This window comes from Exophiala viscosa (assembly GCF_022695815.1).
Source record: "Exophiala viscosa unplaced genomic scaffold EDD37scaffold_17, whole genome shotgun sequence".
Taxonomy (NCBI): domain Eukaryota; kingdom Fungi; phylum Ascomycota; class Eurotiomycetes; order Chaetothyriales; family Herpotrichiellaceae; genus Exophiala; species Exophiala viscosa.
Genome location: NW_026944369.1, coordinates 58,464 through 83,602, shown reverse-complemented (window position 1 = coordinate 83,602; position 25,139 = coordinate 58,464). Strand labels below are relative to the sequence as shown.

At 51.4% G+C, this 25,139-nt stretch overlaps 10 protein-coding genes across 10 annotated transcripts; 5 read left to right on the top strand and 5 right to left on the bottom strand.

The window, feature by feature from the left end:
* Positions 1 to 3,331: 3,331 nt before the first annotated feature.
* On the bottom strand, positions 3,332 to 4,143 carry EDD37DRAFT_570983 (3-oxoacyl-reductase; the record flags this gene model as incomplete). The annotated part of the gene is made up of 2 exons (XM_062814310.1): positions 3,332 to 3,515; positions 3,575 to 4,143. 2 exons carry the CDS (start codon positions 4,141 to 4,143, stop codon positions 3,332 to 3,334), a joined length of 753 nt encoding a protein of 250 aa, XP_062665365.1.
* A 317-nt stretch (positions 4,144 to 4,460) lies between these two features.
* On the top strand, positions 4,461 to 5,728 carry EDD37DRAFT_207158 (uncharacterized protein). Its single transcript, XM_062810255.1, has 3 exons — positions 4,461 to 5,055; positions 5,114 to 5,230; positions 5,313 to 5,728. The coding sequence occupies exons 1-3, from the start codon at positions 4,782 to 4,784 to the stop codon at positions 5,699 to 5,701; spliced, it is 780 nt and encodes a 259-aa protein (XP_062665364.1). The 5' UTR covers positions 4,461 to 4,781; the 3' UTR covers positions 5,702 to 5,728.
* A 170-nt stretch (positions 5,729 to 5,898) lies between these two features.
* On the top strand, positions 5,899 to 8,484 carry EDD37DRAFT_643162 (uncharacterized protein). The gene has a single exon (XM_062817410.1). It carries the CDS (start codon positions 6,142 to 6,144, stop codon positions 8,101 to 8,103), a length of 1,962 nt encoding a protein of 653 aa, XP_062665363.1. The 5' UTR covers positions 5,899 to 6,141; the 3' UTR covers positions 8,104 to 8,484.
* Positions 8,485 to 9,016: 532 nt separating this feature from the next.
* EDD37DRAFT_643161 (uncharacterized protein) lies at positions 9,017 to 11,041 on the bottom strand. The gene has a single exon (XM_062817409.1). The coding sequence runs from the start codon at positions 10,835 to 10,837 to the stop codon at positions 9,362 to 9,364; it is 1,476 nt and encodes a 491-aa protein (XP_062665362.1). The 5' UTR covers positions 10,838 to 11,041; the 3' UTR covers positions 9,017 to 9,361.
* Positions 11,042 to 12,437: 1,396 nt separating this feature from the next.
* Positions 12,438 to 14,130, bottom strand: EDD37DRAFT_207075 (N-acylsphingosine amidohydrolase). The gene has a single exon (XM_062810254.1). It carries the CDS (start codon positions 13,939 to 13,941, stop codon positions 12,706 to 12,708), a length of 1,236 nt encoding a protein of 411 aa, XP_062665361.1. The 5' UTR covers positions 13,942 to 14,130; the 3' UTR covers positions 12,438 to 12,705.
* A 1,092-nt stretch (positions 14,131 to 15,222) lies between these two features.
* EDD37DRAFT_613803 (uncharacterized protein) lies at positions 15,223 to 16,020 on the top strand (the record flags this gene model as incomplete). The annotated part of the gene is made up of 2 exons (XM_062815483.1): positions 15,223 to 15,423; positions 15,475 to 16,020. 2 exons carry the CDS (start codon positions 15,223 to 15,225, stop codon positions 16,018 to 16,020), a joined length of 747 nt encoding a protein of 248 aa, XP_062665360.1.
* A 319-nt stretch (positions 16,021 to 16,339) lies between these two features.
* On the bottom strand, positions 16,340 to 17,427 carry EDD37DRAFT_597121 (uncharacterized protein; the record flags this gene model as incomplete). The annotated part of the gene is made up of 2 exons (XM_062814594.1): positions 16,954 to 17,427; positions 16,340 to 16,752 (listed from the first exon to the last, which is right to left on the bottom strand). Exons 1-2 carry the CDS (start codon positions 17,261 to 17,263, stop codon positions 16,340 to 16,342), a joined length of 723 nt encoding a protein of 240 aa, XP_062665359.1. The 5' UTR covers positions 17,264 to 17,427.
* A 166-nt stretch (positions 17,428 to 17,593) lies between these two features.
* EDD37DRAFT_675633 (pre-mRNA-processing protein 45) lies at positions 17,594 to 19,558 on the top strand (the record flags this gene model as incomplete). Its single annotated transcript, XM_062819543.1, has 2 exons — positions 17,594 to 17,731; positions 17,786 to 19,558. 2 exons carry the CDS (start codon positions 17,594 to 17,596, stop codon positions 19,379 to 19,381), a joined length of 1,734 nt encoding a protein of 577 aa, XP_062665358.1. The 3' UTR covers positions 19,382 to 19,558.
* EDD37DRAFT_206959 (uncharacterized protein) lies at positions 19,524 to 20,416 on the top strand. Its single transcript, XM_062810252.1, has one exon. The coding sequence runs from the start codon at positions 19,667 to 19,669 to the stop codon at positions 20,150 to 20,152; it is 486 nt and encodes a 161-aa protein (XP_062665357.1). The 5' UTR covers positions 19,524 to 19,666; the 3' UTR covers positions 20,153 to 20,416.
* A 2,552-nt stretch (positions 20,417 to 22,968) lies between these two features.
* Positions 22,969 to 25,014, bottom strand: EDD37DRAFT_206957 (uncharacterized protein). Its single transcript, XM_062810251.1, has 5 exons — positions 24,882 to 25,014; positions 24,785 to 24,834; positions 24,618 to 24,736; positions 24,450 to 24,569; positions 22,969 to 24,401 (listed from the first exon to the last, which is right to left on the bottom strand). Exons 1-5 carry the CDS (start codon positions 24,970 to 24,972, stop codon positions 23,144 to 23,146), a joined length of 1,638 nt encoding a protein of 545 aa, XP_062665356.1. The 5' UTR covers positions 24,973 to 25,014; the 3' UTR covers positions 22,969 to 23,143.
* Positions 25,015 to 25,139: the final 125 nt, after the last annotated feature.

Below are 25,139 nucleotides of genomic sequence, written 5' to 3'. Positions count from 1 at the left end.
GCAGAAGTGTGGTGTGAGAGAGGAGAAGCTGGAGCGAGAGTGATCGCAGCCACTCAGACTTGTCTTGAGAGGGAGCGCAACTTCAAGCACCTGTTATCATCCCTCTCCCGCCTAAAAGGACCACCTAACTTACTACTAAACTTCGGTACCACAGTGCGATGTCCACAAAAGACTTAGGCTGTGCCCTAGCTGGGACTGAAACTAACCCACTGCCGATAAAGCGTGGTACGAAAGCCACTTCGGCATGGATTTGACTGCGTAGGCGCTGCAGTGGCCGTGATCCCCTCAAATCTTCACACCCACCCGAGCACTTCTTTTGGCTCTGACACCTTTCTAATCCCGGTATAGGGCTTGGACGGTAGTTCTGGCCGTGCAGATGGCTCCTCCTCGCTTCCGCACAAGTGGCCAGGATTCTCAGGTGCACGTTCCCTCGTTTACAGCCTGCTTCCTGCAGCGCATGGACGCCATGAACTTCTTTTGGGAATTGCAGATGTCAAGATGTCGAATAACGTTATCCACAAATCCTCGCAACCTCACGGGAGGCCATCCCCGTCCATTCATCCTCGTTCTCAGGCCCACGGCACCCTTGCCAAAAAGTCCCCTACGACGCACGCTAATGCCAGTCTAAAGGAAGCCATCACCAAGAACCGGATGCATCGCTAGGTCATTTCGGTTTCTAAAGTGGACAGCTCGTGCGAGCATATGCTACTCGATTATCGTACAGGAACTCCGTGTATACCTGTCAAGGAGTACGATGATGTCGTCGAGCACTAAGTTACATATTGATCACTGCCAATCCTCAATTCAAAGACTATCTTGGAAGCAGAAAGTTAAACGACGCGGAACGCCACTATGAAGGCCATGTGTCAGTCGCGCCGTAAAAAGCCATGATCCTACAAGTACGTCAGGGGAAAGCATCAAGAAGCACAGACCGAGCAATAATACCATTACTGGATTATGTTGACCATACAGACAGAGAGAAGCCCGAAATCTCAAAGACATCGGGCCAGCAGTTACACACGTGCCACCCCTGGTTGCCCATCGCTTGGAATTCAACATTGGCCCGTCACAGATTCCGCACTGTAACATCAAATCCTGCAGGTAGCCGTTGAGTCTTTGTTGAAAGTGCATTGAGGACTAAAGACGCGGTCGAGAGGTGTATGAGTCAGTATGACTCTACATCAAAAGGAGTGTACGTAAAAAATAACAAGATCGAGCATTATTCGGCTGGTTACGCGAGGGGGAAAAACAACACCCTTCAACGTGGTTGACGGATCATCAGACAGGTCCCAAGGACATGGCCACGGTTTGAAGCACCGAAACGAAGATCAGGATCACCGGGAGGCTTCCCAAAGACCGTGTGAGCTCAAAATTGTGGATGGCTTGAAGTCCACGGGTCCAGATGACGGGGGGCCCCAGCTTTCAGGCAAGAAACCAGAGTCTCAGGCCACAACTAAGGCTTGTCAAACCTCTTGTTTGGGTAGCCAACGTTGCCTCAATTCGCGACCCGAAGCTTGGACTTCGGCCGTGGAGGCCTCCCTAGCCTGGGGGGGGGGAAAGAGATTGGCGGTCAACGACCAGGGATGCCGACTGCCCGAAGCCAGTGGTCTTTAGCCTTTTCCCTCAACGCACCAACGTCAGTCTAGCGATGCACAGGCTGGTACGACTAATAAGCCCCCAGGTATTTTACGGTATCTTTGTACGGTGTCCTCGTATCGAGTACGAACCTCGGAAATCTGGTCATCCATCATCGTTCTAACGATGACTTCTCTCTGCAAGGTGTCGAACATGAGGTTGTGACCTAGAAAAGCATCTCTCAGAACCATGCCACTCAACAATTCTAACAATTCAAAGTGTCCGCCTGATCGTCTCATTGCACATTTGGAACCGTCCAGGAATGGCTCATATCGATGCGTGCAAAAGATCCGTGCCCCCTCCACCCATGTGTGAAGGAACTGGTGGTCCATTTGGGTATGGTGTACGAAACACCAATGCTCTGTCACTGGATCTGCCCTGTTCTGATCAGTCGCAACAGAACAGGTCGCGATCGACGGACTGACAAGCTTGTGGAGTTGCAAATATTCCACTTATCATACGCAATGCACATTTGTACGGCCCACCGAGGTTGGGTGTGAGGGTATTGCTGTCATTCACCACAGCCCTTTTGATGTGTACCTGCATTCACTTTCCTACCAGGCTATATTGATATCAAAGCACGCGCGTGGTCTAAACAGTCTAACATGTCCGTAGACGGTCCGCACCTGAGTTCTGACGATGTCTCGATCAGACTGACTCTATTGCGTTTCGATCCCCCGCGCCACACACGATCGCCATCCCAATGAACCTATTGCACATGCGATCGAGACGAACTGGGAATCGACTTAAATGAGTGGTTCGGAAATATTCCGAGGAATCTGATAGTGCGTAACCAGCCCAAGCCAATCAGGTCTGAGCAATGGCACTTCTGGAATGCTGTCTGGCTTCTGGAACTGCAAGAAGCTGCTTCGAATGGATGCAGTCTGAAATCATTGCTTTCTACGCCCCTCAACTGCTTCATTAGTGGTCGCAGGAAAGTGCAGAAACTGGCCGGTTCAGGTCAATAATGCTCGTACATGCACAATAACGCGCCTATTGGCCAAGTCGCGATACTCGTATACGAGATGACTGACCACAAAGGCACAGGTGGTGACTTCCGTGTTGGCCATATGACAGTTCGGGTCTAAGATCAGGTCGTCAGAGTGAAAACCCAACCACAATCCCACCAGCAAGGCCAAATTCTCAGAGAGACACGTGGGCGTTGTTGATGAGCATGCAGCTGCATCAAATTCGCACCCCTTCCTGTACGACGTCTTCAAGACCTCCGCTGCGCTTGACCTCAAAACAGCAAATCTTGTTTTGCTCTGTGCACTTCCCCCAGAGGTAACAGGAAATCCTTTACGATGATACTCTCTGACGTCGACAGCCGGCCGTCAATTTGACATATGGCTTCTTGCATCGGAGCGGCTGCAACGTTGATCTCACGCGGTGACCAACCCGTGGTGGTGATACACTTGAGCCGTACCTCAATTTATGGGAATCGTATGGTCCGACTTACACCCAACATTGACGATTAGCTTTGACATTCCCGATTGACACATTCGGGGTGCACGAAGGGGTCCGTTGCTTTTGCTCAAATCCCATCAGCGAAATCGAACGTGGAACGACGAAAAGCAGGTATGGAGTGATGTCCAAGAGGCATCATCGCTCTTGAAGTGTTCCGGTGGGATTGGTTGATCCTACATGAAGAATACATAGTATCAATTTGCCCGAGATTCCTGTCCAAATGCCCTCCCTACACGCACCGACCACCATCTACCTCCAAATTCACGCCTGTGATGAATTCGGCCTCATCGCTAGCAAGATAACAGCATGCATTGGCAACATCAGCTGGCGTCGACCCTCGACCCATGGGTACAGCGGCGGTGAAAGACTTCATATTCTCCTCTGTATTCGGCTTTCCTATAAACAGATGTGTCCTAAAAGAGGTCAGTATGGTGTCTCGTTGCATACCTAACGAGCAAAGCATCCAACATACATCCCAGTGCTGCCAACTACGGGACAGACAGCGTTGAATCTGATCTTGTTAGGCGCGTACTCCACTGCCATGGTCTTGGTTGCATTGCTGCAGGCCGCCTTGGACGAGTTATACCAGGTCAAGCCCGGACGTGGCCTGATGCCGGCCGTCGAAGCAATCTGGACGAAGACGCCTGGTCGTTTGTTGTCCAAGAAGTACGGCAGCAAGACACTGGTGGACAGGTAGACACCTTTGACATTGACGTTATAGCACAAGTCAAAGTCGTCCTCCGTAACCGTGTGCGTTGGCTTGTTGCTGTAGGTGGCACCGGCATTGTTGATAACAATATCTAGGCCGCCAAATTTGTCCAAGGAGGTCTTCAGAATTGTTTCCCAGTCTCCACGCTTGGTGACATTGGCTGTGATGAACTCGGCCCCAATGGACTCTGCAACCTTGGTGCCGTTTTCTTGTGAGAGATCACAAATCAGGACTTTGGCGCCCTCTTGAGCGAACTTCTTCGCAATGCCGGCCCCAAAGCCACTGCCGCCGCCCGTAACAACGGCAACTTTTCCTTCGAGTCGGCCAACCATAGTGGTGAGTGCTCTGTTATTGGAGAAACCTGTTCTGTGCTGGTAGCTGCGCGCTCTTGCTTCAATGATACGATCAGAAGCTGAAGCACTTTCGGTTCCCGGCTCTGCTCTTAAGCGACTTCTTGTCCTCACTTTATCGGACTGCTGGCCGAAATGAGCCGCCCCTTTGATTGAACACCTCCGTTAACGGAAAACATGAGGCGGGGTATTCGGGCGGGCAGCCGAGGGTAATTTAGGTGTGTGATTAGGGGTCCAAAGCCTTGTGACGGGAGCCATGCGGGGATGCTTCAGCCTTGCAAGTCTATCGGGATTGGTATCCGCTAGCAAAGCAGCAGTATTTGCTCATTGTCCCGGCCAACATCACCGTTGGGACTGGGCCAGGAATATAATGTCGTTAAGGACTGAAACCTCTCTTTGAATTTGCAATGTTCGTATGGAACGCGGAAGCGATGAGTGGTGTCAACGTCTTCAGCTGATTCTCGATATAAGTCTTCAACATCCGTCGATGACATCAGCCCCCGAGTGGTTCGATCACAAACAATCAACACATCATCAGCGACAACTAGTCCTAGCGTTGCCTTTGTTATAAGCAGAGCGATTACTGTGCAGACTTCCATCACAGTCGGAGATCCTGCACAATGAGTGAGCAACACCCAATAGCACATCAGGCAGGTCCCGCCATCACTACCGTTGCCGCCAGGTTACTCAAATTCAGCCCAAGTGCCTGGCTCAAATCATGGCTTCTCTATCTGGGTATTCAGACACACGTCGGGACTATGACGCAGCCGGAGATGAAGCCGCTTCACAACATCTGTGAATATCTTCATGCACTTCACATCTATACCGATGAAGCGCGGCGTGGAGAGGTGAGGACGGTTAGTGCCCATCACTTCTGCTCGCATGTCGCGAAAGGTGTGTTCACGGCATCCATCCCATCCATGAAAGACGATGATCTGACTCTCGTGATAAGATCTACGGCAATGCTTGATCTACGATTCGTGCAAGCCAGATGCCCGTCTCATTGGTGTCGAGTACATGATTCCGAAGGAACGATACCTCAAGCTTGATCCAGAGGAACAAAAGTTGTGTGAGTAATCGTCCATTCCATTGAACCTATCTATCATGCTATCCGAATGTGTACTGAAATGCTAATCTTTGCTTCGACAAAGGGCACTCTCACGAGTTCGAAGTCAAGTCTGGTATGCTCGTGCTCCCATATCCCGAGTCTCATCGACACCGCAAAGACGCCTGGGACGAGCTGGAGACCAAGGCCATGGAGGAAGTGGTCAAGCTTTACGGAAAACTCTATCATTTCTGGGAAGTTGACAAGGGCGATGAGTTGCCACTAGGCTTGCCCAGAGTGATGGGGTCATTGACAGAATTCAAGCAACTCGACGTCGACAAAGCCATGGCACCCAGAAACAAGGAAGAAGGCATAGATCAGGCGAAGAAGCGGGAGTTGAGAGAACACATCCCCTTGCCTGGTGTTCCACCAACTGCAGACAACTGGTGGAAAGAGGCCAAGGAGAACAAGAGAGGTATCTATGCAGATTCTTAAAGGATCCGTTGACGAAAGAGAGGGCTTGTTCTACTTGACCAACAAGACGCGGTTCATTTTCTTTTAGTTGTTGAGAATGAAAACTCCGAGCACGCAGAGTCGAGGTTGAATTGAGTTGAGTTCCGCTGTGAGATGCCTCTATTTGAAATGACGTAGACTTCGTCTGTTTGCCCGATGCTTCAAAAGGTGGCCAACTAGAAATTAGCAAGCCTCGCTGCATTGCACGATTTCTGCTTTAACTCGGTTGGAAATCTGCCTGAGCATTGATTTTATTCCGGCTTCGGAAGTGTCTGCAGGCAGACATTGTTTTCTTGTTGCATCAGCGCGTCGCCTACCGTCGAACTCGAAGGCAATAATATACACCACCGCTATTGAATAACACGCATCTACGCCTTTCCTGTCCCTCTTCAACCCTCGACTCCCACATCCAAATATCGAAAATGTTCAAGAAGAAGCCTCAGATCAAGAACCTGTCCCCTCTACGGTCCTCGGATCGTCGAAAACTCGCCGACCAGATCATTGCAGACTACAAAGTGCATGTTCCAACATTAGCAGAGATCGATCCTACCACTACGACCGCAGACGGGCAGGCTCCCACAAGCAATCCTACTCCTGCCCTGTCATCTGTGCGGACCTCTCTCGTTCCCGAGTCATGTCTGTCTGCACGCTTTACCACACATGCCGGCCCTAACTCTACTCTGGTCTCCGGAACAATTTACGTCGGTGCGCATCCAGGACAAGAGGAGAGAATATTATGGATACAATATGGGAAAGATGCGAAGCTTTACCCTACGGTATACACACTGTGGCACAACCCGGGTATAGTTCCACTTCTGCACACACCAGACTTCGTGGTCGAGAAACTCCGCACGGGAGCGGACTTGATGACTCCCGGCCTTGTTGGTGGTCCACCATGGCCGGAGCGTGCAAAACAAGGAACGGTAATAGCTGTCGCAGGACTTGAAAAGCCCAGCGTACCGATATGGGTGGGCATATGCAAGATTGACATATCTAGTCTCGGCCGCGTGCAAGGAAGCAAAGGAGCAGCGGTCGAAGGTGTCCATTGGGAAGGTGATGAACTCTGGAACTGGAGCCAGACTGGGAGTGGTGGACGAGCTCCACCGGAGAGGATAGAAGATTGGGAACCGACACCAGAAGGCGTCGAAGAAGGCGTGGGAAAGTTGGATCTCGAAGATGATGATGAAGATGATGCGCAAGAGGGTGGTGTTGCCCTGGAGTCTTCGAACATCGCAGGTCAAAGTGGTGCTGAAGGAAAAGGGTTCAACGGAGTACACGAAGAAGGAGAGCCTGAACACGAACCCAGTACTGCGGAGGTCGACGAAGCCTTTGTGCAAGCGTTCATCTACGCTATCTACAACGCCAAAAAGGACGGTGACCCTCCGCACTACGGCATGGACTTCCCACTGCAGCCTTCGTTCGTCATAGCGAACATGATACAGCCGCATCTCAAATTCCAGAACCAGCACTTCACGATCAAAAAGACCTCGTGGAAGAACACCAAGAAGTTCATTAAACACTTGGACAAGTCAGCCCTTGTCAAGACAAAAGACAGAAATGGTGGCGAAACAGTCATTTTGGATATCGACTTCCACGATGAAAAGGTCAGGGCCTTCGCACCTTACAAGCTGCCAAAGCCGAAGACCGCGTCGGCTACCCCGAATGACGGCGGACAGGCGACATCCAATGGGGGCGGCGATCCTTCCTTGGGCCAAAAACTCACCTTACAAACAGTCTACCGTGCTTCAAGCAAACTTGTTCCCGACCTGATTCCGTCGAAGACCACGTACTACACCTCCTCACAGATCTCAGCCTTCCTGAAGAAGTACTTCGAGAACAACCCGTCACTATCGACAGGCACGTCCTCTCCACGATTCGTCAAGCTCGACCCATTCATCGCAAACAACATCCTATCTTCCAATCCTTCGGCCAGTGACACAAGGACGCTAGCATTAGGAGAAATCGCCCGCGACGCCCTCCTTAAACGCATTCTCGACGACTCACATCTCTGCCTACCACATTGGCTCCTCCTACGAAATGGACAGACATATGATCCAGATAACCCCGATCCAGCCCTTAAGCCCAAGTCCGGTCCGCCTCCTCACGTGAACATCGTGCTGGAGAAGCGGACGGGAACGAAAGTCGTCACCAGGATTTCAGGTCTTGAGGTCTTCGGCATCAATCCGCATCTTCTGGGCCCAGAGTTGCAGAAGAAGTGTGCAGGCAGTGCAAGTGTAGGACAGCTGATAGGTGGCAAGCCTGGAGTGATGGAGGTCCTGGTGCAAGGCGACCACAGTGATGTTGTGGAGAAGGAGGTGGGCAGACGAGGCGTGGACAGGAGATGGGTGGTTGTCGACGATAAGACGAAGAAGAAAAAGAAATGAATGGACGACCAAAAGGCAATGAAAGGACTCTGGTTGAATATTACTGAGAGCATTGGTCTTGAATTCCTACCGTGAAGCCAGTTTGGACATACGCGTCTCGAGGCATTGCGCTGGCGAAGGCTCTACCTTACTCAGTGTATACTGTAGATATTCCGCGACAAGCAATATACTTGCCCACGACATCCCTCACTCCCCATCCTGCTCGTCCTCGGTCCATTGCCTCCGTTGTGGGAACACTTCTCACCTTCAACGATCCTACCTGTTCTAGCGCATGCAGTCCTTCCTCTCCCTGCTGGCATGCATTCGAGTCCAGTTCCATATCTGCCTTTGCATGCATACTATACCTAGGTACTAGTACTGTGGGTACAGTAGGTGCATACATACATAACATACTTCAGGCTGCCAGTGCTGCCATAGTTGCCAAGGCACTATCCTCCATACCTAACCAGACTCCAACATACTGTCAGTAAGCAGTAAGGTATATCGTGCATATGTGCCATACTGACATGTCTACAATACATGTCGATCAGGCGCGTCGGGCGTCACCCCAGCCTTTCATGGATCCTGTCACGAACAAAACCGACACTTCCCGGTAGATTCTGCAGGTGTCTTACTTACCTGTACTCAATGCAAGTTCATGCAGGTCGTGCAGGACGTGCATAGTATATCGGCGCCACCACCAAAAGCCACCCGGCCCTCCGCATTATTTGTCAAGTTCAAAGGAGTTAGATTCGCGGATGCTGGACCCGTTTCGGCTCAGGGGTGACTGATGTTGGCAACGAACATGAACAGCCAAAAGTGATGGTCGGGGTCCTGTGTGACAGACGAGGCCAGAATTTTGTGGGGAGAAAGTACCAAGAAAAGGTGATGCATATCAACCAGGCAGAATCAAAGTCAATGCAGATGCCAGAAAGTGAGTCACCTGAATAAACATTATTTTACCAGCCGAGCTAATTAATAATGGCTTCTGACCCGAAGCAGAGCAGACATGTCGACGACATGTCAACAACATAAGTGTCTAAGGAGCTAATGTCCCTCTCACCCCGGCAGCTGGACGCATGACCTGTTCGATGCCAGTCTTCCCAGCGTACCCAACGCCATTTTACTATGATGCGTGCATATGCCCCTTCCATTTCCGAAGGCGGGATTGAAGGAAGACGAAGTATTCATACAGCAACCCTTTGAGCGAGTATGTGCAATGATTGGACCGACAATTTCCGTTACCCCTTTTCGTTCATCTAGTGACCACTGTCAATGGTTACAGCGCGACATCATATCTGTAGCAGAATGGTCCGGATGTTGTGCTCATCAAGTCGCCAATGGTGTAATTGGTCTGGTCAAAGTAACCCCAGCCTGGCTCGAGGGTGTTGATTGTACCGTTGGCACTAGGTGGCGCATTATTGGCCGTCAATGTGCCGTAGACAGAGTCCGAGACATTCGGGTGCCGTATCTGCCATGAGGTATACAGATTGTCCAAGAAGGTGTGCAGAGGCCACCAGATTGGGTCCTGCACTGAGACAAAAATATTCGACCCAGGCGATCCGAGGACGAAGTGTGCCCCGGAGTGCAGCCCAAGCTCCGTCGACCCAATAACGCCGTTGATCTGCGTTGTGAAATCCGCCATATTGGTCGTCTCGAGACACTCGTACAAAGCCGAAGTGTTGGTGTACCGCTTTGCGACGTATGTGTTGAGATCACGTGTCAAGCAGGACTCGTTCTTTGCGAAGGTGTTGTTCGGCAACGGTGCGCCAGTGATCAGTACGTCGATGGACACGGGTTGCAAGGTAGTGGTCATATTGGCGAAGGGGCCGGATGTGACGCACCCGCCGCCTGAGCCATGGGGAATGGAGAAGAACGGAGAGAGGACGATAGAGTCGTTGTTTGTGTACAATCCATTGCCCGACATGGAGTATTCGGATCCATCAAAAATGGCGCTGCCGGTCAGGTTGTCCGCAGTGGCTGGCCAATTCCAGTATGGGAAGGCGCCAGTGTAGCCGCACTGGTTGGCTAGGTCTTGCTCGAATAGGTGGAGATAGTATCGGTGCCACGTCAGGAAAAAAGCTGAGATATGGACCACTTGAGTGAGGTTGGTGTGGATGACGGCATAGTCGAAGTAGCGATTGATGGCTGCCGGGTATAACGTCTGGTCCAGCTGGGACGGCTTGGTCATGAGACATTTGATGGCGTCCGTGTAGGCTTTGCGCTCCAGCGGTGCCATCGTGTCAAAGTCCTTTCGGACCTTCATTGTGGCGTTTGTGCAAGGAGGGTAAGTGGCATTGTATTTCCCTGGGAAGGGTGCGTACGGCGATGAACCACCGGGGAAAGCGTGATGTGAAGCGCCCCATGGTCCTCGGCCAGGTGCCGCTTGTGTGAGTAAAGGAAGCGCCAATAGTAAAAACGAGATAAACATGTTGATCATCATGGACAACGGTGTATGAACGACGGTTATTAGTAGCAGTCTGCCCTCCGAGAAAGAAATAGTAAAATGATCGAATTGGTCTCGAGTCGCAAAGGCAAGAAGTTGCGCGTTCGACTCAGTGAATGCAAGGAAGGGACGTTTGCTGCGTGCGACAGAGAGTGAAGTGAAGGAATGCGAGGCAGGACCCAACAATCTATATACAAACAGATACAAACCCGTAGATCTGCTCGACGGATACCTGCAAACCCCGTCTTTTTCGCCACGGAAGCCAACATGGGATTTGCTCTTTGAAATGCTGGGATGTAGAAATGGCATGACTGCCAGCCAAGGGTGAGAGGCAAGCAATGCACGACGAAGTCATGACCAGTCCTGACCATGATAAAATGGAGCCGCAGCATGGCAGGACGTTTGGTCGTCAGCTATTTTGGTCGCACAGTACAAGGGTTCGTGAAGGGATCGTGCATAGTGTATCATGAAGCACGAAAGTGGAGGAGATGATCGGCCATGATTGTGGTCCGCTCTTTTCTCCCCGATTTGTGGCCACCCCCAGCCTCATCTGAAGTCTCCCAAGAGGCTGATACATTTTGGTTTCTTGGCCAGGATGAAAGTATGGTTGTTGATTTGATAAAGAACGAGAGCGGAACGCCTGATATGCGTCTGTCGAACCCGTATGATTATCCTGTTGGGAGTCCATTCAGCCCTGCGCTGGCGTAGTCGGTTTCCCGGAGGTCCATTATCCCTAGCCTGTGCTAAGTAGCCTCGCTTGACCCTTGACACAAGCAGCCTTGTCTGGCCTGATAATGAAATCATACATATTTATCTAGCGCACGCACTTTGCCCAAATCCCGGAACCTAAATTGTACAAGACGCCTCTGCCCCCTGATATCTTAGGCTTTACTTACCCAGTCGTGCCAGTCAATAGCAAAGGAGAGCCGGAGTAGTCTTGCAACCTTGGTACTTCCGGCAAGTTGGAGAGGGTGGAAGTAGTCTCCATGCCGTGCCGTGTCGTTGAAGAATCTAGTAATGCTACTCACCAGAAAGTCCGTGAGTGAAATCCGGTGTTGAGTAAGCAGCAGCCCCTTGGCACATGTTCACCAAGACTTCCTCGGCGGGTTTTCAGGTGTAGATTCAGCTTGGCTAAGCAACTAGCGGTGGAAGGGACTGTATCTGTCTTGCTGACAACTACCATAGTCTTCCGATTGGATTCGCGTCAGTTACCTATAACAGTAGAGCTGAATCATGAAGAAATGCATTCAATGGGGCAGATGCCATGTCCCATCTTGGAGACATTGAAATATAGCCTGATATGAGTGGAGTCCATCTTTGGAGACAGGAAAATGCACTTTGACTGTGGAGATTTCGGGGCTGATATCTGAGTGGTGCTTGATTTCAACTCTATGACGGTCATGACTTTGGGCATTTATGGCCACACTTTTCGGCCTTCAGCCATTCGATGAATCAAGCTTGGCGATGGCAAGGGGAGACATAGAAAACACCCAGCTGCATCGCCGTTGTCCATTTCAGACCGAGGTCATTGGTGCGGTCCAGACTAAGGATACACTCTATTTCTTCCCCGGCCGACGCTGAGGACATGCATATTTTTCTAGTAGCGTTAGGAAGGTCCGGAACTAAGCAGATGCTGAACATTTGCCGACTCGAATCAATGAAAGCTTGTTGCCATGGTATCGTGTGTGGCAATAATAGATCTTGTCGGACATCAAAGGTGATCCGGGATCGCACGCACCTCAAGACTGTCAATGGTGTGATAGGTGATCATCAGGCACGTTCTCGTCTATCTGAGGATGCTCTCTTTTCGTACTGGATTCATTCTTCTGTTCGTCATGTACACACATGGCAAGCATCCCTAGCGACCGCATGGCAGGGCATCCTGAGGACCGGTGCTCCAATCGTTCGGAAATGCATCAAACATCCTGCTACAAGCGGGAAACCCAGATCCGTGCAAACAATGTGTAGATGGATGCTGGCCCGAACACGTGTCTGCGTTCCATGTCTTAGGGTGCTTATGGGATCGAACGGCCTGGGTCTCCAGCACGAATGTGATGTCAATCCAGCCACACGCAGCCACGAACTAGTCCGTCGTGCAAGACATCCATCCGTAGTGTGGCCAGGTCGGAACTTTAAAGTTGACATGGATCACAAAGCATCCTTCGCGGTCTCTGAGTTTACGTTTCCTGTTCGTACGGGCTGGGATAAACGAGAGTCCATACAACCTCACCAGTAGTTGGGTCTAGGACGGTGGCATAATGGGTTTGTTCGTTTGTGGTAGGATATGCCGATACCCAGTTTATGGTCTCTGCTGGTGTGATTGTGGTATGAGCCTCGACTTGACCGGAATCAGACGCTCCTCGTCGTTTTGATTCTTGCTGGGCTCTCCGAACGCAAGATTTCCACCTTGAAGTGATACAATTGAGACGTTCCCGAGACTCTTCAAGGAGCTCTTTTAATCCAGCTGCAACGTGTGAAGTCCCAGCAGCAACTTCAGTTGCTACAGGAGTTGCTGCGTACGATACAGACTCATGTGCGACCTCATCATTATTCGTGGCCGCAATAAAATTGTCAGATTGTCGGATCGGGCCACTGTCGTAGTCCTTTTCCATTACAATGGCCGAACGGCCATCGCAGAAGACCAGATAGGCCGCAGTCGTATGCCGTAGTGCCAGCTCTGTGGATATTTCCGCCAAGTCTTTGGCATGCGCGTTTTGACCATCTGCAGGTAGCGTATAGCTTCTCAAGATACTTGAAATCGATTGCCGATAGCCAAGAAGGACCAATAGATGGTGAAAGTAGAAGTTGAACTGCCCACGCTTGGTGTTTGCATTGTGCACTGCCCGGAAGTTCAGGGATATACTCAGATTCGGACGAACACCTGTAAGGACACCAACAAAGCCGACGTATGTGATGCTGCGCGCAACCACTCGAGACGGATCTGCCAATTCGGTTCGAACGAAGTCAAGCTGCACAACGACTGAGCGAAGAGGATCCATTGTCCAATCAAGGGTTCGAAAATGCAACAACTTTGCTTCACTTCCCCTCTGACCTTGTTCCAGCGTCTTGACGGCCCCAGAGGTGCAACCCATCAAAAGATCCAGGATCGTATTGAAGGACACGAGTAGGTACATCGGGACACCAGCGACTTCAGCAATCCCACGCAATTCTGCCGTTTCGATTGGGGATTTTACACGTCTAAGAAGTAAACGCGCAATTCGGTTTATTGAGCCGTGATAAGAGGTTGGAAGGCCGACATCCTGCAGGAGATCGTCAAAAAGAGTGGTCAAGCCTTGGATTTGTGTCTTGTATTCCCGGGCAAGGGCTTTGTAACGGTCTTCGGGATTGAGAGAAAGGTCTATTGTAAAACGAGGCGGTGATCGACCAGGTCGTTCTGCAGGTTGAAGATTCATATCGTGATTGCAGTTCAACCAGATGATGAACCCAACGTCCCAGTATTCAGCAGCGAGCAAGAGGAGGAGGCGCAAGGACAAGATGATGTCTCACGGCCACAAGGCTGAGGCTGAACCAGGAGGCGGCGCGTGAAAGAGCAGGCAGCCATGCCCTTACGCTCCACATCAGGCTGTGCAACAAGAGGACACATGGCCTTCAATGACACCTCCCAGCCACAGGTAGACGCCAGCGTCCGCAGAGTTCTTCTACTCAACGGCGATGTCAAGTATGCACTCGAAAAGGAAGAGATATGTTGGAAGTCCGAGGCTGACATTTGACGTAATAACGTACGACGTCGGCACAGTCGGCATACCTTCCTGGGAGACATGTTGGACACTCACTTCTTCCACATACGGGTAGCTGTTTGTTTCCCATCTCTTGGATCCTCATTTACGTACTCAGGATTGACCGTCATGTCGTGGTCTGCGTCGGCCGCGGACAGGTGTAGGCCTTGCGAGGGCGGTTGCTTATGTCGTGACAGCGATGGATTCTTGCCAGACCATGTGGATAGCTTGTCCGTTGAGTAAGTTGAACTTGTAACTTGCTTCATATTTTGTATCTCAATGCAGGAACTGGGCGACCCATCAACTGATGGTGAATGGGTGAATTGAAGTTGCGATGGTCCGAAGCAGACGTTGTTGGATGCGGGAGGATTCGAGCTGGCTGACTTTTGAATCGAGCAGCGAGGACTGAGTTCGACTCGAACTGCATTGAGCGGCTCGAAATGAATAAGATATTGGAGAGAATGGAGGACAAGACCTGATATTGTCTTCACAACAATTGCCAGAAGTCTCATGAATTCCACCCTTACGCATTCTGCCTGCCTGCGTCCTGGGTTCTATCATCTTCAACTCTTGCTTGACTTTTCTCACAACACCAAACCACCTTTTCTCTCTTCGCACCAACCATCCTTATCAAGTGTCCTCCAATCATCATGTGTTTCTCCTGTGGTAGCTGGTGGAATCGGCCGATGATGCTCGCCAGCGAACCCGTCCAAAAAGAATACATCTTCCTCGACGACGACGTCCAATTCTACGAAGACCGACGAACTGTAAGTCGCAAGTGAAAACAAGCCGTCACTTGCCTTGTCCATTCTGCCACCACACAAAAACATCTACTGACCTATACACTCCATCCTAATTCCCTTCCAATCCAACTTGCTCATCTTTTCCTCTTCCGCCGTTACATACACTCAACTTCGTCTCATCTTGCTGTCTTCCTGCGAACACCTCACACTCAACATGCCAAATTACTACACCTATCAAAATCCTTACCCTTCTGCCTTGAATAATACGCAATCCGGCCACTGGGAAAATCCAGCTGACTGGCCACGAACCTTTCTATACGTATCTGCTTACGACGGCGCGCAACAGGGAATTCATCCACCAGCTCCTGTCTATCAATCGAACCAACCTGCACAGCAAGCCATGTACTACTTTCAAGTAAGTATTCAGTCTCACCATCACCTACACCTTACTCACATCTCACTCCAGGGTAGCTCGTCCTCCCCAGCAGGTTATTACCTCAACGGTCTCTACTATGGCACCAGCCCTCCAACAAGTTACGGTTCGACACCCTACACCTGTTATCCTTATCCCACCGCCCCTGCTTCAGCGTCCGCATACCCAATGTATGGTTATGGTTACTCACCGTATCATGCAGCACCAAACTCGATCCCGTACGCCTCCTATGCCCCGTGGACTCAGACCGCAGCACCTGCTCAAGCCGCCGCAGCTGTAGCCGCCAATGCCGCCCTCGCACAAATGCCGAACGCACCAGCTTACTTCGTCGGTTCCACCAGCGCAGAGATCCAGGCTCAGAATGCAATCTACATGGCTCACATGGCTGCAAGTCAATCCCAACCGACTATGCTTGCGCCATACAAGCCAGGCTCTAGCCCACAGTTCTGGTGCAAGGAGTTGGATGGTAGTTGGACATTGAGGGAGTACGGTGACACGATGAAGGGCGACTTTCCAGCAGGACATTGGGAGCGTCATCAGACCAGCGGATACTACTACTACGTGCGCCATTCTTCATGAGAAATTCGAAAGCAAGTAAAGCTACGCGAAATGATCATGGACACTATGATGATGAGACGACCATCGGCGATTACTCGGCGGGCTGACGGATGATTGGTGACCGAGCTGCTTGGATAGCTTGATTGGTATTGCTTACATTCAGAGCTTGAATGATGGACTAGGCTTGGAGAAAGCAAAGTCCTCTTCGAAAGTCGGACTATCAGAGCTGTACAACATTCTCAATCAGTGAAGCGCATCAGACAGACCACAATATGAACTAGAAACTTCCAAAATGTGCATTGGCTCGCTAAGTGCTGCATCTGAACGTTCCCAAAATTGGTCATTGCTTGATACGACTCATAGCACTCTCCATCCACAGCTTCGTGTAGAGCGTGTGTAGATAGAGCACGTATCCCGTCATGGGCTGTTGCGTCTTGTCTGGTACCTCGCCCTCGCCTTGATAGAAGATACTCTTGAGCCTGAACTCGGCAAATCCCTGGTTCAAGTCGGTAGTGGCACTGATCTCGAACAGGCCGTCGCTCGGTCGATTGGTGTCAGGATTATGTAGCGGTGAATCACCACAACGGATGAGAATCGAGCTTGGTGTTTTGTCCAACACGACGAAGTGATCTGTGATTTCAGTACCCTTGTCGTACGTCGAAGTCTTCAAGTCTTCCGGCGTCCAGAGTTGATGCGCCGTTGTGGTGTCGTTGCGGTATTTCCGCTGCAAGTATAAACGTTGAATGGTATAACCTGCAGAGGCAGTCAGCTCATATCCTGCCAGAAACTCTGCCCATGTCGATAGGACACCAAAGGAGAAAGGTGTCACGTGCCAGGTGTTCTTTGCAATGCCGGTTCAGCGGTCAACGGTAGCTGAACCACGTTCTTCACGATCGCCGGCAGGAACGAGAACCACATCGACAGGACAAGTGACGAGCAAAGACAGAAGCTTACCTGGACCACCCCAGATTCCCTGACTGAAAGCCTCGACCAACTTCGACCCTCCTTTCTGCGCATCCTCGACCAGCTCTGGCCGTAGCTTGAACAACGGGATTCGCCTTATGCACTCATCGTGTGTTGTCGGGTTCTGCAGCGGGTTGAATTTCTTGTACCATTCACTTCGAAAGAGTGGCTCTGTAGCTGGCGTAAATCGGTCCAGCGGTGTCATTTGGCAGTGCTTCGTCCATACGTAGAATGCGCCAACCGATGCAACACCAGTCACGGTAACGCCTTGGATGGTCCTTGATAACAGCGAGGGCGCCATGTTGTTCCACCCTTCTGAGATAGTCGGAGCGATGTGGTGAGTCTGAAGAATCGAAGGTACCAACAACTAAGAGTGTTGAAGTTCACTTTCAGCCGCCGGGTCGGACATGCTCCCGCAATTTCTGATAGTCGGGGAAGTTGGAGCAGTTTCCGGCGCACCAATTGCCGCGAATGTCCGTTTCAGCAATAAGCTTCACCGTAGAGATGATTCGGTCAGATTTAGCGACTTATAGCGCAGTATCGAGTTTGCATCATTTCTTCAACACTCCCTACGAGGACGGTACATATTTTTGAGATTCTCAAGAGAAACAACAACACAATCTCCACAACCATGGCGACCGGTCTCTTCGCCTCCTTACCCAAGCCCAAATATACTGGCGAGCACGAAGAAGTGCCCATTCATGCGCAAGCGAAAGGTCCTCGAATTGTCGGTCCTGGAGTTATCGATGAATCTCAAATCGTCCTAAAGGTTAGTGGCCCAGATATGGAATATGGGCAGCATACTAATTGTGTCTTTCGACAGCGTGCTGGTCCTCCTCCATACGGACAGCGATCAGGATGGAGACCTCGAAACGCCGAAGACTTTGGCGATGGAGGCGCCTTTCCGGAAATTCCTGTCGCACAATATCCTCTCGACATGGGACGAAAAGGAACAGCCTCAACCTCGAACGCACTCGCTATCCAGGTTGATGCAGAAGGCAAAGTGAAGTACGATGCTATCGCCAGACAAGGCCACAGCGAAAACCGAATCATACATTCCAGTTTCAAGGATTTAATACCGCTTCGACAGCGCGCCGATGCCGGTGACCTGAGCCTAGACAGACCAAGTCAGGAGGAAGTAGAAGCTACTGCGGAGAAGACGAAGTTGGCCCTTGAAAAACTGGTTTCTGGTGCGGTGGCCGCACAGAAGCCCAAGAATGTCAAAGGCGTCAACCGAGAAGAGCCTACGTTTGTGCGATACACCCCTGCAAACCAGATGGGAGATACCTCGAAGAAGAACGATCGGATATTCAAGATCGTTAAGCGACAGGAAGATCCTATGGAGCCTCCCAAGTTCAAACACAAGAAGATCCCTCGCGGACCACCCAGCCCTCCTCCGCCAGTCATGCACTCGCCTCCTCGTAAATTAACAGCGGAAGATCAGGAAGCATGGAAGATTCCGCCTACAGTCTCCAACTGGAAGAATCCCAAGGGTTTTACTGTTGCTCTGGACAAGCGGTTGGCTGCACAAGGACGTGGCCTAGAAGATGTGACCATCAACGACAAGTTCGCACAGTTCGCAGAAGCTCTATTTACGGCTGACCGACATGCTCGTGAAGAGGTCAAACTCCGCGGACAGATGCAACAGAAACTTGCAGAGAAAGAGAAGTTGGCCAAGGAGGAGCATCTCCGGGAGATGGCACGCAAAGCGAGAGAGGAGAGGCAGGCTGCTGCTGGTGGCAGAAGAGATTCGGATTCAAGACGGCGGTCGCGGTCAGATTCTGGTTCGTCTTACGATTCGAGGTCAGGTAGCGAGGAAGAGGCGACCAAAGAGCGAGAGCGGGCACGACAAGAACGAAGACAAGAGAACGAACGACAACTCCGACAAAGCAGGATGGGTACGGAAAAACGGATTCAGATGATGGCTCGAGAACAGAATCGTGATATATCTGAGAAGGTAGCCCTCGGTCTGGCAAAACCGACCCAAAACAAGGAGACGATGTATGACTCGCGGCTGTTCAACCAGACATCGGGCTTCGATACGGGATTTAACGAGGACCAACACTATGATAAGCCTCTCTTTGCCGCGCATGACGCGATCAACAGCATATACCGGCCTACAGCGAACCAGGACGAGGATGATGAAGGTGATGCGGATGAAGCAATGGGCAAGATCCAGAAATCCAGCCGTTTCGAAACCCTCGGCAGAGCTAAGGAGGGGTTTAAAGGTGCTGATGTCGCCGAACGAGAGGCAGGACCTGTACAGTTTGAGAAGGACAAAGATGATCCGTTCGGTATTGATACTTTGATCGGAGAGGCTTCAGGCAGGAGTGGTGGTGAAAGTAAGAAGAGGTATGGTTTGGAAGAAGCGGGATCTGATGATAGGGGTAAGAAGAGGGCTCGGGTTGATGTTGACTGATTTCCATCAGGCCTGAAAGAGATAACTCGAGGCAACCAATCATGTTCCGCCACGCCTGGCCGCCTTGCATACACAGACCTATGCGAATGGTCAAGGTCTATTGTCACTCGATTGATGCCCGAAATGCTCGGTCACACAAATCAATTCACTTGGTTTTGGCGAATTTTGCAGCTCGAAAAATTTAAGCTCGATTCTGATCTGCGCGGACAAGATGCAGCTCTCGGACCTCATTGAAAGCAGGGTCAATATCTTTTCTCGTGAACCAAAAGCTCCAGATCATTCGACATGCGGTGCTTCATCGTGGTAATCTTCATACACGCGCTTCTCAATTTGGCCGTCACCATCATGTCGTCTTCAAACGAACTGAGTCCAGCAACACCATCATTAACACCATCCCAATTAACGACTCAGTCGAAGAATCATCACACCATCACTATTCCTGTCACTCAAACAGCGCCACTATTGCCACCAGTGATCACGATCGCGCCGCTGGCATTGAATCCGCTTGGAAAGAGGCAGAGATGCTTTGACGACCGCGGAGTTAGTGTCAATTGTCAGACGTGGACAGGTTATTACTATACTTGGGGCCCCGCTGGCAACCCTTATGAGGGTGGTCCCGGCGAAGGCGGTGGTTCTGGCTCGGGTGGTGGAAATGGAGGAAATGCGGAAACCACCGTGGTTGTGTACCAGAACGATACCGCTCGGTTAGACTTGACAAGCTGGTCTGCACTCCTCGCCATGTTGCTACTCGGTGTCCTTCTGTTCCTCTGAGGCTTCGGCAGGAGTTCGCATCGTGTTGTGCTCGAATCTACCTAGGGCACATACTTTAGAGAGCGGCGACGAAAGGCTGCTGAGCCAATACCTTCCGGTGTCGTGAAGGCGCGCATCGGCGGTAACATCAGCAGGACTGCTTGGACCACAATTTGACACAAGTGACGATGACCGGGACTCTGATGACAGTCTTCTCTGGCGTTTGTTCGCTTGCCACTGGCAATTCACGGATACAGGGACTATCGATGGCATACAAGACCTCTCTTTAAAAGAGCCCCGTTTCTCCTCTAACCCTTCCAAAACCTACGGAGGTCGACCTTCTTTTCCTCTATCTCTCACTCTTTTCACCTTCTTGCAACATTGCTCGCGCACGGCCTCAAGCCATATTCTACCACATAGACGTCTCGAGACCGGATTCTAGCTCTGGAAAGCCCGAAAAGCAGAAGTCGTTCACCCAGTCCCATCTCGTCGGCGTCTGGACGCAACAGTCTGATTCCGCAGATCCTCAAGACTGGCACCGTTATTCGGCATGGGCTCCTCTGCGTCAAGCTACAGACTTGAGCGGCAGCACGGCAGCAGAATGTCCGTTTCGATGCGTTTCTTCTTTGCCGCCGCCCTGCTGGGTATCTTCACAGCCTACGGTGCGGTCATACAACCTGATGGCGTCGAACCTGTGCCAGCACCGTTTGGACCTGGCATAACAACGATTACAGATCCAAGTACTATAATACCGAGTGCAGAACCCACGAATGCTGCATTGGGTTCCGACATTCTTACGATACTGGAGCCGAGTTCCACAATAACTCCCGCTCTACCAATATCTGGGATGTTTTCAGTTGCCGACGGTGGGGTTCCACCTGCGACACCTCCGTCTTTCGTGTCTGCAGTGATTCCTGTACTTGAAAATGGGACGGTCGTCGAGAGTACGCAGTCTCCGGATGCTCTGCAATCTACAAGCGTGCCAAATACACCAAGCTTTTCTATGGGCATCAAGTCTTCGGAGGCAACAACTAGTATTGGACAGTCTCCAGAGTCTTCATCTGTCTCAGCATGGCCGACTTTCAGTATCCCACCAAATTTGACCTCTGCCCTCTCTGCTACATCTTTGCAGACGCAAGCAGCATCACTTCCCACATCGGTTGTCTACACCACGATCTCGGTCTACCAGCCATTGCTGCCGTCATCAACTCAGTCGCCGTCTAACATCACGCTTTCACAACTCTCTATGGCTACTTCCAAAATGCCGCTGGTCACAACCCCATCTACAACCACTACCATAACCAGCAATTTGACCACGACGCTGTATACGCAGACTACAGTCATAGTAACAACCAACGCGCCTGTACCGACCCCGTCGATCTCCTATACCGGAATTTGGACATGTCTCAGTGGTGGACCACAAGTCGCTGGCCCACCTATCTTACCTGCTAGACGACAAGCCTCCAACGCAACGACCTTGTCGACCGATCTGCCCGAGTTGGGAGATCCCTGCACTTCTGTTTTCACTACTACGGTCTATGTTACACCTACCATGACAGACACCTGGATTACGATCACTGTGACTGGTCCCGCGCGGAATGACAGCTTGAGCACTCTGCCTGCACTGATTTCGACTGATACCGCTGCTGCTATTACAAGCTATGTGACCATTTCAGCAACAAGCACAGTGCCCGTGCCGATGAATGCTTCTTCGACGCCCAGCTTCTCATCAATAATAACAACAACTTACAGCACCAACAGTCAGCCACAAACCACGATGCCAGTATCCACGCCTACACCTACGATTGATCCGACCACCTTCAACTTCTCGTCTATGGTCGCAAGTTATGCAAGCAGCAGTCTTCCTGCGGTAACTGTCGCACTATCCACCACATCTGTGCTGGCAGCGAGTTCAACCGTGCTCGGCCTTTCTTCCTCTTCAATCACGAGTGCTCCTCTGCAAGCGTCCGTTTTCTCACCTGCACCGACACTTGCTTCGATGACGCTCAACTTCTCCTCGATGGTGGCTAGCGACAGAACACAAGGCGCCAATTCGAGCAGTATAACGGTATCCACGTCTCCGCTGTCGGGCTTTGCGCTCTCATCACCAATCCTATCTAGCAGTACGAAAGGTGACAAGCCAAGCAGTACGTCGATCTTTAAGAACCCTGCTCCGTCGCACCCTGGTTTTGCGTCAATTGTGTCAACCGGCAAAATAGTGGGACCCAAGAAGAGCAGTACATCGAGCCACAAGAGTCCCGCTTCCTCGCACCGCCCTTCCCCTTCACTCGACGCCGAGCCAGGCAGCACGTCGACCCACAAGGATACTACATTGTCGAAACACGCTCCTACTCCACTGAGAACAACGAAGATTGCCGAGTCGAGCACTACGATAAGCCTCAAAAATCCTCTTGCGTCGCACGCTGCGGTTCTCGTAGTGAGCGAGCAGCACTCCACACCAGTTGCCACCGCTACCGACGAGGGCGGTTCGTCTCCTGGCATGTACGGCCGGAGTGACGGTAGGCAAATCGGCAGCTGGATTACAAAGGTCTCCAAGCTTTTTCTACCGTTTGGGAAACCGACGCCGACTACGTTGCTGACTGTGCCACGCACCACTACCTCAGCTACCGCTGTGACTGCTGGTGCCGCATCGAGAGCCTGAGTGACATGATCGCGATAAGTAACCAAGCTGAGATGGTACGGGTACTACGGGCGAGGGATTACCCAGTCAGTGTGAGAGAGCTACTATAATATAGAAATGTGCTGCATGAAGGACCCGTTTCAGTGTGTATACGACACGTCAAGGCGAATCATGGCGATATCCTGCCGTTTGTGGTATTGGAGAAATTCTACACTCCCGAGGCTATGGACAACAGCTGCACAACAGAGTGCGGGTGCTAGAACATATCTTCACTCCTGATCTGCCACATGTAATACTGAAGGTGAAAACAGCGCCGTTCCCCCCCCATAGTCTGCATCTCCATCATCGAAAACAGCACCCCACAAACGTCCCTAGTCTCTCTTGTCATCATCCCTCGGCTCAAAATTCAACTGATTCCCATTGTAGAACTGTTGATCACGCTTCGCGTCTTCCGCACGTTGATCGGCCAGTGTGCGGACACGCACATTCTTCGCAGCGTTCGACGGTGCTGGGTTTTGAGTGTCTTGCGTAGAACCACTACCAGAGGTGCTGGCCGTGGCAGCGTTGTCCTGAGTATATCCCAAAAGACTCTTCACGCCGCCAAATACCATCCCAGCTGTCCCACTGACGAGATTGTACCCTCCGTTCACGGCGGCGCCAAGGAGGCCCCCGGACGCGGAACCCGTGTATGATTCGACGTATCCTTTAACCGGGACCATGACGAGGGTGCAGCTGCCTACCACGCCAAGCGCGCTGAGCTCTTGCTCTTCTTCGCCGGCCTCGATGTCCCGGTTCGGTAAGGGTGTCAGGATGATTTTGAGATTATATGGCGCTGTGGTGTTGGAGTTGGAGTCAATCCACGGACGGATGTCCTTGGATAGAGTTGATGATGGTTGGAATGTAGAGCGGAGAGTGCTGCCGTCGAAGGTGCGGACTTGAACTCTGATCTCTGTACTTCGTGATTTGGATTGTGCTGAACCTGCAGACGTTGATGACTGTGCTGCTGCTGTCTCGCCTTGTTTTCGGATTTCGTCTAGACGTCGGCGTTCTTCGCGGTCGGCTTTGATCTGCGCCTTGATCCGTTCTCGTTCTTCCCGCTGTTTTTGTTCGCGTTCACGTTGCATCTTGATGTACTCTGATCTTTGGGCTTTTTGTTTCTCGGAAGTGGCGTGGTCCGGTGGTGGAGTTGCTGCGTTGTTTGAAGGACGTGCAGCTGGTACGGCATTGCTGCTGGATATAGTCGTGGCAGGAGCAGGCGATGACGGCTGCGCGGCTTGGGATGGGCGAAATTGTGCTGGAGGTGCGCTGGAAGACTTTGCCTGGCCGGGTATCCGAAGTCCAACGGCCGGTAGGCGTAGTAGACGTGACCGAGCATATTCGGAGAGTTCTGATCGGGCACCGCCTCGGAGGCGCTTGGTCTCATCGTGGAAGATGGGTATATTGTCCAGCAATGACAATTGTGTCTGAAACACTTTAGAGGGTGGCGTGCCTTCGTCTAGCAGTTTCTGGGTATGGTTGCGGAGGGCATCGTAGGCATTATTAGGTAGTCGCATCTGTCCAGGAGCTGGCTGGAGGGCCAGATACTCTGGTACGCCTCCGGAGGTTTGCTCGTCTTCTGCGACCGCGGCGCTGCATTCGAGTCAGCAATGACTCTACGATGTACAGTCAAGCACGTACCCAAACTCAGCGACTGTCTCAACCCCTGCATCTTGTATGTCGAATGCGGCCTTCAATCGTCCTTTCAAGTCAGCAACAGAGATTTCTGCGGACTGGAGGTTTTGTTGTAGCTGTGCATTCCTGCTCTCGTTAACTTCGTAGACGCGTTCAGGAGCGTCGGAGTCGTACTTTATCACAATGATTGCCGGGGTACTGTTGATTGGGCATATGGGTGAGAGGAAGCCGGCTTCTTGTGAGCCTGCCTCAAGTCGCAAGGCAATCGTCTGGCCAGTGACGGCCGTAGCGATCTGTGCAACGTCAGAAAATACACGAAGTATAGGATGGAGTCGTCTGACCTGCGGCTCTTTCAAGACATCCTCCCACTCTTTACTGGTTTCCGACTGGTCTGCGTATTGTCAGCTGTGATGCGGACTGTGACAGAGATAGTCAAACCTTGTACGAAACACAGTACAGCTTTGGACTGTTGAAGGGCCAATGCCACACCACTCTGGAGGTCGCCTTCGTGGAACATGTTGTAGGACATATATTTGGCGAGATAATGAGAAAGCCAGTGGTGTTTGCGTTGATCACAGAGAGAGGGTCAAGGCTGCGATATGCGGGATGACATATGATGGGTTGGGACGACCTCGGAGTATTTTCAATGCAAAGCCGCAGTCTACATTCTTACCAACGACCATCCATCATTTGCAT

Coding starts and splice junctions, on each gene's coding strand:
- EDD37DRAFT_207158 (XM_062810255.1), top strand. CDS start 4,782: ATGAGTGAGCAACACCCAATAGCACATCAGGCAGGTCCCGCCATCACT. Junction 5,056..5,113: donor CTGCTCGCATGTCGCGAAAG/GTGTGTTCACGG, acceptor TCTCGTGATAAG/ATCTACGGCAATGCTTGATC. Junction 5,231..5,312: donor TCCAGAGGAACAAAAGTTGT/GTGAGTAATCGT, acceptor GCTTCGACAAAG/GGCACTCTCACGAGTTCGAA.
- EDD37DRAFT_643162 (XM_062817410.1), top strand. CDS start 6,142: ATGTTCAAGAAGAAGCCTCAGATCAAGAACCTGTCCCCTCTACGGTCC.
- EDD37DRAFT_643161 (XM_062817409.1), bottom strand. CDS start 10,837: ATGCCATTTCTACATCCCAGCATTTCAAAGAGCAAATCCCATGTTGGC.
- EDD37DRAFT_207075 (XM_062810254.1), bottom strand. CDS start 13,941: ATGAATCTTCAACCTGCAGAACGACCTGGTCGATCACCGCCTCGTTTT.
- EDD37DRAFT_206959 (XM_062810252.1), top strand. CDS start 19,667: ATGCGGTGCTTCATCGTGGTAATCTTCATACACGCGCTTCTCAATTTG.
- EDD37DRAFT_206957 (XM_062810251.1), bottom strand. CDS start 24,972: ATGTCCTACAACATGTTCCACGAAGGCGACCTCCAGAGTGGTGTGGCA. Junction 24,737..24,784: donor ATGTCTTGAAAGAGCCGCAG/GTCAGACGACTC, acceptor GACGTTGCACAG/ATCGCTACGGCCGTCACTGG. Junction 24,402..24,449: donor GAGACAGTCGCTGAGTTTGG/GTACGTGCTTGA, acceptor ACTCGAATGCAG/CGCCGCGGTCGCAGAAGACG.